The sequence below is a fragment of the Aulostomus chinensis genome, chromosome 5 (genome assembly GCF_037954235.1).
Source record: "Aulostomus chinensis isolate RoL2024-O1b breed Wild chromosome 5, RoL_Achi_v1.0, whole genome shotgun sequence".
Taxonomy (NCBI): domain Eukaryota; kingdom Metazoa; phylum Chordata; class Actinopteri; order Syngnathiformes; family Aulostomidae; genus Aulostomus; species Aulostomus chinensis.
The window spans coordinates 11150277-11165625 of NC_141324.1; the positions used below are offsets into that span (position 1 = coordinate 11150277).

General features: G+C 44.0%; 1 protein-coding gene across 10 annotated transcripts in view; it reads right to left on the reverse strand.

Annotated features, from left to right (window-relative positions):
* The window catches only part of LOC147261177 (uncharacterized), a 164700-nt gene that overhangs the window by 129007 nt on the left and 20344 nt on the right, over positions 1-15349 (reverse strand). For all 10 annotated transcript variants that reach the window (XM_086203108.1, XM_086203106.1, XM_086203110.1 and 7 more), the window contains exon 2: positions 9419-9600. In XM_086203108.1, the coding sequence (XP_086059234.1) occupies positions 9419-9590 (172 nt within the window). In that variant the 5' untranslated portion in view covers positions 9591-9600. The remainder of the gene's footprint in view (positions 1-9418; positions 9601-15349) is intronic.

The following is a 15349-nucleotide window of genomic DNA, read 5'->3' on the forward strand; positions in this document are numbered from 1 at the left end:
GGTTGCTGTGTGAGTTGTTGTGATTTCTTTGTGTATTTACTTTATGCTACCAGAACTTATGTGAAATAAAAACTTCAAATGTCAAATACAAAGCTGCTAAAACAAAACCAAAGAATGAGTGGGGGGATTTTTCCCGTCCAGACTCACTTGAGTCCAGTTCCAGTGATGTTCTGTCCTCGCTCTTACTCTTGTATGTGAGAGGCGGAGGGATGTGACCTGCTGAGGTGACCTGATGTCATCAATATCCACCACATCCAGCGGACACTGTCACAACATGTGACTTCACTTGTGAGAGATCATCAGAAGAGGAGGAAGACCAGGCCACAGACCCCTCCCATCACTGAACTGCAACAGATTTTGTTCTCACATCTTTTCTTGACTTCTCCATGAACTCAGCCAACAAAATGAAATAAATGCTGTAATCTTTACTATGTAAAATATAATCCAATGTAAAATATCATAATATGTAATCTAATGTTTACTATGAAAGTCATCATGTCGCTTTACAACCAGTAGCAGGCAAAAGTTCACAAGTGTAGAGTGAAAGTCAATTACCTCTTCACCTCTCAACAGAGACGTGGCTTGGCACTGATTGTGCAGTTAAGGCAAAATGTCAACATCTTTACATTTGTTGTGGTTGACAATATAGACAAAACATACAATACTCGCAAACACCCCCCCCCCCCAAAAAAAAGTTATGAGCAGCCATAGAAAAAAAACTGAGGGTGATTTTGAAAACACTTGTGTAGATGTGGGCTTTTCTGAAAGGACATCAGTTGGTATCACAAAAATTAAGGATATGTACCACGGTGGAGCTCTGGAGTCTTTTCTGCAATCGCAAGATAAGTTCAATCTCCCACCAACACACATTTTTTTTTGCTACTTACAGCTCAGAAGTTACGTAAATTAAATCCCATATTATAAAAGTGGAGACAAAGTGAACACACTGGACCGTCTTATCACAAAAGCAATAACAATAAGAAGCTGATTACAAGCAATATTCACACACACACACACACACACACACACACACACACACACACACACACACACCCGGAAAGTATTCACAGCGCTTCACTTTTTCCACATTTTGTTATGTTACAGCCTTATTCCAAAATGGATTCAATTCATTTTTTTCCTCAAAATTCTACACACAACACCCCAGAATGACAATGTGAAAAAAGTTTTTTTTTTTTTAGATTTTTGCAAATTTATTAAAAATTTAAAAAAACTAAGAAACCACATGTATATAAGTATTCACAGCCTTTGCTCAATACTTTGTTGATGCACCTTTGGCAGCAATTACAGCCTCAAGTCTCTTTGAATATGATGCCACAAGCTTGGCACACCCATCTTTGGGCAGTTTTGCCCATTCCTCTTTGTAGCACCTCTCAAGCTCCACCAAGTTGGATGGGAAGCGTCGGTGCACAGCCATTGTCAGGTCTCTCCAGAGATGTTCAATCGGATTCAAGTCTGGGCTCTGCCTGGGCCGCTCAAGGACATTCACACAGTTGTCCTGAAGCCACTCCTTTGATGTCTTGGCTGTGTGCTTTGGGTCGGTGTCCTGCTGAAAGATGAACCGTCACCCCAGTCTGAGGTCAAGAGTGCTCTGGAGCAGGTTTTCATCCAGGATGTCTCTGTACATTGCTGCATTCATCTTTCCCTCTATCCTGACTAGTCTCCCAGTTCCTGCCGCTGAAAAACATCTCCACAGCTCGATGCTGCCACCACCATGCTTCACTGTAGGGATGGGATTGGCCTGGTGATGAGTGGTGCCTGGTTTCCTCCAAACATGACACCTGGCATTCACGCCAAAGAGTTCAATCTTTGTCTCATCAGACCAGAGAATTTTGTTACTCATGGTCTGAGAGTCCTTCAGGTGCCTTTGGGCAAACTCCAGGCGGGCTGCCATGTGCCTTTTACTAAGGAGTAGCTTCCATCTGGCCACTCTACCATACAGGCCTGATTGATGGATTGCTGCAGAGATGGTTGTCCTTCTGGAAGGTTCTCCTCTCTCCACAGAGGAACGCTGGAGCTCTGACAGAGTGACCATAGGGTTCTTAGTCACCTCCCTGACTAAGGCCCTTCTCCCCCGATCACTCAGTTTAGATGGCCGGCCTGCTCTACAAAGAGTCCTGGTGGTTCTGAACTTCTTCCATTTAAGGATGATGGAGGCTACTGTGCTCATTGGGACCTTCAAAGCAGCAGACATTTTTCTGTACCCTTCCCAAGATTTGTGCCTCGAAACAATCCTGTCTCGGAGGTCCACAGACAATTCCTTTGACTTCATGCTTGGTTTGTGCTCTGACATGCACTGTCAACTGTGGCACCTTGTATAGACAGGTGTGTGCCTTTCCAAATCATGTCCAATCAACTGAATTTACCACAGGTGGACTCCAATTAAGCTGTAGAAACATCTCGAGGATGATCAGTGGACACCTGAGCTCAATCTTGATCTTTATGGCAAAGGCGGTGAATACTGTAGATAAATTTATTCATATATTTGCTTAGACTGTAGTTAAATTTATACATATATTTACTTAAGCTAGAGTGAAGGAAACACAAGGCAGTGAAGCACAGACCAGATTGTATAAGAGTGGACAGATGAAAAGGTCACAACAGGGACTAGCAGGAGTGTACCTCATGCTAGCATCACTCCCTCAAGCTAATCAGGTCAGAACAGAGTCCACAGAATTTCTACGGTAGCATGAAGTAGATAAGAGCAAGGTCATGAATCAGGACAAGAGAGGTTTTGATCTTCACAGATGCAACAAGAAGTCTACGATAGGAACAGATGGTGCTGGCACGCGGTCAGACAGAAGAATCTGCAAAATAACACAAGATCAAAAATACACACTTGAAGCAGAAGCGATCACATCAGCACCTCCTTGTAACACATAAAACTGGAGAAGATAGTTAGATCGTTGGACTTCTTGCCCCAACACCAGGGACGACGCATCTGCGTGTGCTGACTCCAGGATAGGGAGACGATCTCCAGAGCTCTGGATTCTTTCCTGTTAATCTGAATAAATTCTTTTGAACTAACTAGAAGGTGTCCTCTCCAGATTTTGAACAGCGCAATATAGACTCTGTGGGTCCTTCTGACTGATTAATGATGACTTGTTGAAAAAGTTCTACAATACTTATGTACATGTGGTTTCTTAGTTTTTAATTTGTTATAAATTCGCAAAAATCTCAAAAAAAACTTTTTCACGTTGTCATTTTGGGTTGTTGAATGTAAAATTTTGAGGAAAAATAATGAATTGAATCCATTTTGGAATAAGGCTGACATAACAAAATGTGGAAAAAGTGAAGCACTGTGAATACTTTGTGTGTGTATGTAGATACACACACACACACACACACACACACACACACACACACACACACACATATATATTCATATGGCCAATTGCTTGAGAATGATAAGACATCAGTGAACATTAAAACACGCCATGACCAAACCTGGGAAAGACTTCTATAGAATGCCAAGAAAATTTGTAGCTCAGAAAAATCCCACAAAACGTAATTTAAGATAATCAATAACTGCATGTAACCCCTGAAATACGTAATAAATACAACAAATCATGTCCTAGTACATGCAAGAAGCGTAAAGAACACCCTGGCACTTACTTTCATTTAATCTGGTCTTGTCCAATGATTAAAAAATTCTGGTCTTCAGTTATAATTGAAATAGAAAACAATTATGGCATTGAAAACAACAATAGACCCTGAACTGTGTATTCTGGGAGAAATTGTTGAACCTCATGTTCTACTCTGCACGTTCCTCAATTCTCCATGTATGGGTGGAGGATCTCCCCCCACGTTAAACTTGTGGTATGAAAAACTGCTTTCTTTCCTCCCTCTTGAGAGACTTTCTCATCTGATGAGGGGAACTCTAGATTTATTTGTCAAAGAATGGTCCCCTCTCAGAAATTTTCTTGGTCATGAATGGTCAACAGTGATGAATATTGGACTAGACTGGACTTAAATTGATCACTTCATGTTTTGCTTTGTTGTTGTTGCTTGTTTTTGTGTTATTTTGCTCCTTTACTGGTTTGGTTTTCATGGGCTTTGGTTTTGCTTTGCGTTACAGTCTACAGACCACCGCAACATCCCACCTCTGTATCAATGGATCCTCTGAGTTCTTCTCAACCATATACACAGCTGACAACAGAATTTTGATAACTGGTGATTTTAATCTGCATGTTGATAACACCTCTGACTCACTGACCAGAGAATATTTAAACCTCTTCAACTGCACAGATTTTAATCAACACGTCACACAGCCGACTCACAACAGGGGACACACCTGGACCTGGTCATCACCTGCCTGTCCACTGGTGTGTCCTCTGTTGTCGACCTGGCTGTGTCTGACCACTACTGTGTGGTTTTAACATCACCAGTTTTAGCCATCAGGAGGCCCCGGTGGGAACGGTGAGGAAACGCTCCCTAACCTCTGAAGTGGCTGCAAATTTTATCGAGATTTTACAAAGCACCTTGTGATTTTATCGTTGACAATTTTTATAGCAAAGTGAAGTCAACTCTAAACTCAGTGGCTGCACTTTTAACTGAAACCATAAAAACAAAACCTACTCCCCTGTGGAGAAATATTGATATCAAAAAATTAAAAAGACAATGCAGGAGTGCAGAAAGAAGGTGGAGAAAAAGTAAATTGACAATTCATTATGAAATATTGCGTGCACAACTCAAACAATACAATGATGCAGTGAAACAGACAAGAATATCCCACTTTTTAAAACTCCTAACAGACAATAAAACAACCCCAGATTCCTCTTCTCCACTTTTAACCAACACCAATTTTAATAAATCCTCTATGACCCCCACAGACGCCCTCTGTGAGGACTTTGCAGACCACTTCAGAAGTACAATCGAAGATATCAGATCCTGTCTTTTATCTCAATGGAATGCGGTTCTTAACACACCTGACCAGCTGCTTTTATCCGAGGAAACCCTGGAGAGTTTTGCCCTGGTCGATGCAAGGACACTTGGTCGAGTTTTCACCCAAGTAAACCCAACAACTTGCCTTTTAGATCCAATTCCCACATCGCTCTTCAAGACATTTTATGGATTCTTTGAGGAACACATCTTAGACATTGTAAATTGTTCTCGTCAGACCGGTGTCTTTCCCACTACCTTCAAAATGGCGGTGGTGAAGCCCCTTCTGAAGAAAAGTAATTTAGACCTCAACATTTTTAGTAACTACTGACCTGTATCCAACTTACCATTTTTAAGTAAGATTTTAGAAAAGCTGGTTTTAAACCAACTATATGATTTCTTAAATAGTAACAATATCTTAGAGCAAAATCAGTCTGGTTTTAGGACGAACCACAGTTCCGAGACAGCCCTTTTAAAGAGTTTAAATGATATCAGGTGGAACGCAGACTCGCAAAAACTCACAGTCCTGGTACTACTGGATCCAAGCACTGCCTTTGATACAGTAGACCATCACAACAGACTCAGAAACCTGGTCGGCCTCTCTGGTACTGTTTTTAACTGGTTCAGCTCCAGTCTCACAGGGCCGTCATCAGGAGACACGGCATCGACTTCCACAGTTATGCTGATGATACGCAGCTGTACATCGCTGTGTCTCCTGATGACACAGGGCCAACTGATACCCTTTTTAACTTTGTTTCAGATATCAAGTCATGGATGGCAGAGAATTTCCTGCAGCTCAACCAGGACCAAACAGAGGTCTTAGTTGACAGTTAAGACAAACTGTTTGTGAAAACAGGCTCTGAAAAATAAAATTGCCTTGGCTAGTTATTGGTCCTGAAGGCAAGAGCAAGGAACTTTTACCAAAACTACAAGATTTTAAACCTTCACACTATGTAAAGAACCTGGGTGTCATTTTTGACTCTGAGCTTTCTTTTATTCCTCACATGAGAAACATAACTAAGATAGGTTTTTATCATCTTCAGAACATAGCCAGAGTCACCCGTTCCTCTCTCAGGCCAACACGGAGGTGCTGATGCATGCTTTCATCTCCTGTCATCTGCACTATTGTAATGTCCTGCTCTCTGGTCTTCCCAAAAACACTACCTCTAATCTTCAGTTGCTTCAGAACTCAGCTGCACGTGTGCTGACGAGGACCAGAGGGCGGGGGCACATTACACCGGTAGTAGAATCCCTGCATTGGCTCCTTGAGAATTTCAGGATCGATTTTAAGGTTCTTTTATTCATTTTTAAATGTCTCAACGATCTTGGGCCATCTTATTTATCTGACCTGCTTTTATCATATCAATCCTCACGGACCCTGAGGTCCTCTGGCCTTTAGTCATCTCCAAAGTTAGAACTAAAACTCAAGGGGAGGCTGCATTCAACCATTATGGTCCACGATCATGGAAAAAACTGCCAGAGGACATCTGGGCTGCAGAGACTGTTGGTGTTTTTAAAAGGAGGCTCAAGACTCACCTCTTTAGTTTGGCTTTTAACTGATTTCTTTTACTCCTTTAATTTCATTTGACTTACTTTTAAGGTCTCATATTTTTAATGACTTATTCTTAAATCTTATATGTATTTAATTAGAGCCCTCCGCACAAAAACCACAAGACTGAAGAACAGTTTCCTCTGCCATTACTCTACTGAACAGCTGATCTGTTAACCTGCTGCCCTGCTGAGTGGTCACACACTCAGGTTCAACTGGACACCCACTCAAGTCTGCACTCCATTGTGGACCTTGCACCAACTGTGTTTTTGCACCATTTTTGTACACATCTTCTTTCGATAGACGTTTATACTTTCTGTTATTTATGTTTATTTTTATGTTTATTCTGCGAATTCCGTGAGTGACACCAAGGGCCGGAGTCAAATTCCCTGAATGTTGTGAACATACTTGGCCAATTAAACTGATCCTGATTCTGATCATTATTATTATTTTCAAATCTTTAGATCTTTATTTTGTAAGTCTTTAAATCTTGAAATTTTCTAAATCTTTATATTTTAAGGATTTTATCATTATTTTCTCTCGTTCCTGTTTTTACCCAATCCTACTGTCTTTTAATATGTCGGTTGTGAACTCCAGTGTTTCCTCATGGGGGCCCTCCACACTGGAGTTGTGCCCTGTCTGTCTGGATGTCAGGGATGTCGTCCTGGAGATCCCTCAGGCCCGGGGGATCAGGGGGCACTGCATCATGTGTAGAGTCTACCCCTGTCTATCCGGGTCGGGTGGTCTCTGTGGCAGCGCCCCCTGTGGCTGTAGACTGTGACACCTCTCGGTGTGGACGGCTTCCATAGGTGCTTTTTCCTCACCTGGTTCCTCAGTGCCTTGCCATGTTTTATACAGAAAATTGGTGAGTGCTGTGTGTGTGTGTGTGTGCGTGTGTGTGTGTGTGTGTGTGTGTGTGTGTGTGTGTGTGTGTGTGTGTGTGTGTGTTTATATGTGGGGGTGGGCAGGGTGGGTTTTCAATATTTGTAGTATTTTTGTTGTATGTTTTTATTCTTGTGAAGCCCTTTGTGTTGCATTTTTAATGTATGAAAGGTGCTATATAAATAAAGATTGATTGATTTACAGATATCTTTGAACTACAAACATTTATTCATTGTGTAAATGCTAAACAGACTCAGTTTTATAGAGCACTTTTCTACCTTAGCCCCACTCACAGCTCTTTACAGTGTCATCTCATTCACCCGTTCACACACACACTGATGGTGAAGGCTGCCATGCAAGGTGCCAACCTACTCATCAGGAGCAATCATGGGTTCATTATCTTGCTCAAGGACACTTTGACATGGTCACCAGGGTCGGGGATCGAACCAGTGACCCTTTGGTTGCTAGACGGCCACTCTACCCCTGAGCCATGCCGCACATAAATAGGTAAATGGAGTTCTTCCTGTAATGTATACACTTTTGGTGGAAAGGCTAAAAACCTAAATTAACCAGAATGCACTTGGCTTGTAGCCCCTCATGGCACCCACACATGGCAATGTTCTCACTTTCCATCCACACATCCATCCCCCCACATCCCTCCATACATCCCTCCATCTATCCATCCATCCCTCCATCTATCCATCAGCCCTCCTTCCATCCATCCCTCCATCCATCCCTCCATCTATCATCCATCCCTCCATCCATCCATCCCTCCATCCATCCCTCCATCTATCCATCATCCCTCCTGCCATCCATCCCTTCATCCATCCCTCCATCTATCATCCATCCCTCCCTCCATCCATCCCTCCATCCATCATCCCCCCTCCATCCCTCCATCTTCCCCCTCTTCTCCTGCTGAGGGTGGTGGGGGTGGAGCCTATCCCAGCAGCCTTCCCCCTGGACAGGTCACCAGTCCATGGCAGGGCCAACACATAGAGACAGACAACCATTGGCTCTCCCAGCCACGCCTACGGTCAATTTAGAGTCTGGATTAACCTGGTCCCCTCTTGATGTCTTTGGACTGTGGAGAAAGCTGGAGTACCAGAGAGAACCCACTCAGGAACATGGAGAACATGGAGACTCACCCAGAAAGACCCCGTGCTCCAGCCGGGGCTCCACCCACAACATTCTTGCTGGGGGGCCACGGTGAGGACCACTGTTCCACCGTGACACCCTGCTTGTAAGTGTCATGAGAAAACTTTAGCTGTGATTTGACGCTATACAAATAACGTTGATTTGACTTGAGTTGAGTTGTCATCTATCACCGAAACCAATCACCTGTGGTTACTGTGGCTTGTGCCTACACCTGAAAGAAGTACGGTGTAGTTAGCCCCGCCTCTCAGTTGTTCACTGGGTCAGCGAACATCACGCCACGCACATTGTTGGTGAAGCCCATTCACATTGAATTTAATGAATTTCAAAATTTAGCTAGAGCAGAACACAGCATGATGAGTTTATTAAGCAAGAGGCAGATTATGGTGACTTTGTAAAACTCGTAGCACAGCATGATGATGTTGTTAAGCCAGTAGAAGAGCAATACCAGTTTGTTAAGCTAATCATGATGTATGATGAGTTTGTGAATCTAGTAGTTGAGCATAATGCAGTTGTGAAGCTGACAGTGGTGTATGATTATGTTGTTAAGCTAGTAGCACAGCATGGTATTGATGCAGCACCTTGAGGGACTGGTGACAGCGTCCATTGTGATGAAAACAACAGTCTGACAGTCTTTTGCCAGTGAAAGAACAGGGAGGTCTGGGTAAAGGTAACCTATACTACTCATGTGGAACATTTGTCCTGGTGCAGCTGTGAGACATCTGCTGAATTTAATGATTTTTCTTCCCTTAGTGGCCATGGGACAGAATGCAGGCTGAAGGCACTCTCGCACTGGTCTCGCAAGAGAACACCAGAACTTTAGTGCACTTCTGTATATGTCAGTGCTGTGAACTCTGACCGCCTTCCAGATCAACATCACATGAGGGAAACACACCACCACATATCTGAAGCCACGAAGCCTCTGAGGTGACTCACCAGTCTTTGTGTCCTTTCCATCCAGTAAAGGTCGGTAGTCGCCCTTAGAGACCGTCTCTCCCACCTTGTCATCATAGCTCTCTTTCTCCAGAGTGGCCACAAAGTCTCTCTTCAGCAAGGCCTCAGCAGGGGCCCCACCTCCACCCAAAGCATCTCGCAGGCTCAGGTCCATCGTCTTCTCACTAGACACAGCAAAGACATAAGTGACAATTTTAACATGTTGCTTTTTACGGCTTTCACACAGTCATTCACACAAAAACAAGAGACATTTATGATTGTTGGGATTCAGAGGCCATGTGCACAAGAGAGAAAGAAAATGGCGATCGCCATGTCAAAACCTCGTGGCGATAAGGGAACAAAGAGCAATAAAACTTCGCCACCGACCATCAGTTTGAGGTGTGGCGAAGCCCCTCCTAAGTGGGAAACCCACTACCCATTGGCTGAGAGCCCTGGGGGTCCCTGCTACGTCACCAGCGGTGGCGGACTTGAGAAAAGACAATGTGCTGACGAAATCGCCGCTACTTCCCAGGTACGCTAACTTGACCAAGTTGCGGTTGCCTAAAGGGAGCAATCACCACGCCAGCTTCTTTGTTTGTCTTTTATCAGCTCTTTGTTCCTCTCTCTTTTGTTTGTCGAGCCAAGGTCTACAACTCGAGCTAAACTTTCACTTTTCCTTCAGTCATGTGACTGCGGTGTTGCTCACCTCTCACCACAGAGAACACGCGCATTTTTTTTTCTTCAATTTTGTTTTTGGATCCAAAGGAGACAGCCCGCACCCGCTGATCTCCTCTACCCTGCAGAAGGACGAAAGTTTCGTCGAGAGGTTTTGCACAGGACAATTCCTCGATCCGGTCGACCGCGGAGGACCGCTGTCCGTACCAAGAAAAATCTCCACCCGCCAGCGCCATCTCCACATCGGAGTGGAGCAACCATAGTAAGGGCATGAATGAGTCTGGGCAGAGACCTTAGTTTAGTTAAGTGTGTGCCTGTAACAGTAACCGCTGCATGTGAACGAGCCGCCGAGCTCTTCTCAGTGAACTGCTGTTACTGTGTCGTTGTGCTGTGTTAACTTGTGTTGTATTAGACAGGCCGCCGTGCCCACAGCGTCTGATGAACAGCCAAGAGTAAACACTGTTGGTTTCCTTAGTGAGCTGGGTTTATGATTGGTGGCCATCTTTAAAGTCAAAGAGCAGTAAACTCGTCCGTGGAAGCGCACGCGTACCAGACTCGACCGGAGCCTATGCGTGTGCACGGTTGGATCTTTCCTCCCCCACACTGCTCCCCCTCTTCACACCTATACCTATACACATGCGACTAGGACTCTGCATCCTCCCTGCCCCCCCTCTTCCTACTCAGCGGAAGTCAGGGTGGCCATTTTGGCTCTAGTCGTCCTGGTCCGCCATCTTGGGTCAGTTACCCTGATCCGCTCAGTTGCGCACCTGTTTCTGTGGCAGTTCCCAAAGAGGTAGAAAATGATCCAACACTGTATTTAGTTCATCAATGTACTTCTTAAATGTTAGTGACGGATCCAGGATCTCCTGCTCATGCATCCCAGGCAGAATCAATGACTTAGCTGCAAGTCACCTTATTTGAACTCTTGAACATCTGGAAGTAGTTAAAGGGGTTTTACAAGGGGGTCCCACAAATCTACTGAGCACCAGGACTAGTTGGTGCCGTTCCGACAACAGGAAGGGACTCATAAATGGTGAAGATAACACAGACACACATTCCAAGAACATTTGTCTTTTAGATCTATGTAAGCTTATATCATGTATATGCTTGACTTGTAAGTATACGTGAGTACAAAGTATTATTAAAAGATAATATATAAGACAACAGAAAAACACTTAATATCAGCACCCTCCCTCACACACACACACACACACACACACACACACACACACACACACACACCTTGGTAGGAGTATATGTTAGACAATAGTCTTTAATTGTGAAAGTATACCAACTAGTATTACTGTATTAATTGTAAAATTAGTATTGTGATAATAAACTGGTTATATTTTGCAACAATTCGACTCTTGGTTTTATTGTGTGTGGATTTGACTTTGACTGCTGGTTTGATTGGGTCAGTGCTCGAAATCATACCTTCTGCTTGAGTCAGACTGATTGGATTCGATATTGATTGATTTGAATTAAATCAATAATTCTTTAATTTTAATTAAATCAATAACGGTTTAATCTGGCCAAGTAAATTTAACAATTTGCTTACCTTTTTCCATCTTTAAGATTGACAACCGAGGATTGGCCGTTTCCCTGATTTCAGGATGGTGCCCCGTCAAATAATCATACAGTGATAATCATATTTAATAATGGCCAATCCTCTTCCTCCTTTACGAGCCCCAACATTATTATCATTGTTATTGCTATGTGACCTCTTCACACCAGTCCATCAGGGATGTGATTGACAGCTGGGCTCAGACAGACGGCCGCCTGGCTTTCCTTTGTTGGTACTGCAGGGATGTCAGCAACTGAAGGTCAGTGTGAACACACTGGTGACATCACAAGGAAACCAGGGCTGCACCATATTGACAGGTATCTGATTTACTGATATTTTAAAACTGATTTTGGATATTTACAGATGAAGTGTCAAAATAATATCATTCATATTTCTATATGCTTGAAATAAACATGTATTTGAAAAGCAACATTTTTCTTTACTTCAAAACTTCTGCCCATAAATTTTACAGGAGATCACTGTTTGATGACGAGGACTGCACATCACATGAGACCACAAATCCCTAAATAAAATGGTGAGTTCTGTCCGGGGCCCCCTGCAGGTCCGGCTGATCCTCCTCTCATGTCTCTTCCAGAAACTCCACGCACTTCTCTTCTGGCTCAGGTACCTCTCCGTGTCACTCGTGTAACCGAAGCCAAGTCACCTCTTCCTGATGAAGTATTTACTGCCCAACAGTTGTGAACAAATGTGTGACGTATTCCTCCACAAGCTGCTTCGCTCTTTGGCACACTTGGCATGAAGCCAGCAGGAGCTTTAGTACCCAACAGCTGTGAATAAACTAGCAAAAGTGAACATCCCAACACCTGCTGGATGTTACCAACATGAACACACGTCAGGACAAACTCACCTCTCTTTCTGTTCATACCTCCATCCATTCTCTTGCCCCCATCCATTCTCCCTCCCTCCCTCCATCCTCCCTCAATTCATCCCTTCCTTCCTCGCTCCCGCCATCTGCCCCAATCCATCCATGGCCCTCCATCCATCCCTCCCCTCATCCCTTCTCCCCTACCTCCTCCTTCCATCCCTCCCTACATCCATCCCTCTATCCTCCAAGCAAACAAGCTGCCATTGTCTTGCAACTGTACCAAAGAGACTCTCTCACCGATGGCCAGGAGCCAGTATGAGGACATACAGTGGAGTGAAACTGTGGGCGATTGTTCGGGGGACCGACTCAACAATGAGGAGACGAACACGCACTCACAACCAACAGTAACACACACTTCACTCTGTCAGCTGTCTCTGCCCCTGTTTTTACTATTTATTTCTCCGACCTCTTACTCATGAGTGACTATTAAACTTTTACTGCCACTGATTTTGTCCTTTACTTCTCTTAAACACATATATTTACTGTTTAACAAATACACACACACACACACACACACACACACTCTTAACAATTACAGCATCTACAGTGAGCAAATCCTAAATGACCCTTGTATTCTTCTGCAGTATTACTCGCTCCATTGGAGAGGTTTCGTAAGCTGGATGTTCATTGGCCTGGAGCTGATGCTCTGTTTCTCCTGTCAGCACTCACAAACACAGCGTCTCATTTTAATTTGAAGTATATAAATTAACCAATAGGAAAGTCTGCAGGACCTCAAAGAAACAGATATTGTGGTCCAGTCCAGCAGAGTTCTGGTCCTCCAGTAGACACAGACTTTATGAAAACACTTATGGAAATATGGAAATGTCTGGGCTGCACAGTGGTGCAGTGGTCAGCGCTGTCGCCTCACAGTAAGAAGGTTCTGGGTTCGAGTCCCGGCTCGGGCACAGAATCTTTCTGGGTGAGTCTGCATGTTCTCCCTGTTCCTGCTGGGTTCTCTCTGGTGCTCCAGCTTCCTCCACAGTCCAAAGACACCAAGAGGGGACCAGGTTAATCCAGACTCTAAATTGACCGTAGGCGTGGCTGTGAGAGCCAATGGTTGTCTGTCTCTATGTGTTGGCCCTGCCATGGACTGGTGACCTGTCCAGGGAAAGGCTGCTGGGATAGGCTCCAGCACCCCCACGACCCTTAATAGGAATAAATGGAAGACAATGGGTGGATGGATGGAAATGTCTACAATCTGCATTCTCTGTCATGGCCAGCAGGGGGTCACACCTACTCTGAGATTCTTATTCTTCCCCTCTGGAAAACTGTCCCAAAACATGTTTGCTTACACAAAACCAGAGTTCCACAATGAGCAGTGTGTAGCTGCTGTAGACTGGTGGTGGAAGTTAGCATGTCCAACAAGTGGTAACAGTCGGTTGGTGTTGAAGCATAACACAATCCTGGAGGTACAAAGCCGATGTGGCGGTTTGAACAAAGTATTGAATGACATGATGCACAACATCTATGTGATCGATGACCTCACTGTTGACCTCACTGTTTAAAAAAGAGTCAAAAGGTAAAAGAAGTAAAGTAGTAAAGCTTCTGCCACACGGTCAACCAATGACATCATCCAGGGTAAATACATACATGCTGATGGCGGAGGTATCAATGCGGGGGGAGCAGGGATAAAACCAGTGACACTTCAGTTACTCTGCTCTACCTCCTGAGTCATGTCACAGTCACACATCTTGAAAAGATATGTGGTTTTGGTGGGAGTGTGGTGAAACCGGCGCTGCTGCAGCTGCCCTGGAGACCCACACAGGACACAGATGAGGTGACAATGAAAAAACTAAACCAAAGTACACTGAAGTACATCATCACCGTTACCACAACCATCATCACCACCATCACCATCATCATAGTAGTGATAGGACGACTATTCCCAGGATGCTTAGCTCCCACAATGCAATGCATGTAACGTGCTCTGCCTGATTCACAGTAAACAGAAATACGACTCGAAGCAACACATCGGTATCCCGTGTTATACATAGTGTCAGAAGTGGTGAACTGTAAGTCTCAGCGGTAGTTTCAGGAAGTGTTAGCTGGCGAATACAAATGTTTAGTGAAACTTAAACCGGAACTGACCACTACAAAGACACAAACACAAGCCCAAACTTGCTGAAAATTGTGGCTTTGGAGTACTGAAAGAGGAACTCATAAGGGACAGAATTGTTGTTGGGATAAGAGACAAAACAGCTGCAAATGAACAGCTACAAATGGACTCTGACCTGACACTTGCTAAAGCCATACAAAACAGTAAAGAATGAGCAGACTATACTCCACAGTAAAATAATGGGGGATGACAAAGCAAACATGGACGCCATCATCAACACCAAGAAAAATAGAGGAAACAGAAATGGCAACAAAAACTAAAGTAAATAGTCAGACGCAGAGAGAGTGTGGCCGTAAACAAAAAAGATTCATGGAAAGACTGCCCAACGAGAGATGCAGAATATCGGAACTGTAGGAAAAAAGGACATTTTGCTGCAGTATGTCGCTGAGGGGATGGGGTAGGCCTGCACAAAGTCACAGAAATTCAGGGTGACACAGATACTGACGACTATCATTTTCGAGGAGATATAGGAACTGAAACATCAGAAGCATGGATGAAAAGTATCCAGATAAATGGGGAGAATGTTGAGTTTAAGCTAGATTGTCGGGCAGATGTAACATTAATACCTGAGAGAGGAGCCTAAAAAGAGACTGCTAGGGCCAGGTAGATACCCACTTAAGGTAAAAGGCTGCTTCAAAGCAAACATTGCAGCAAAATGGCGCAGCACCTCTCAAGACTTATACATAGTGTCAG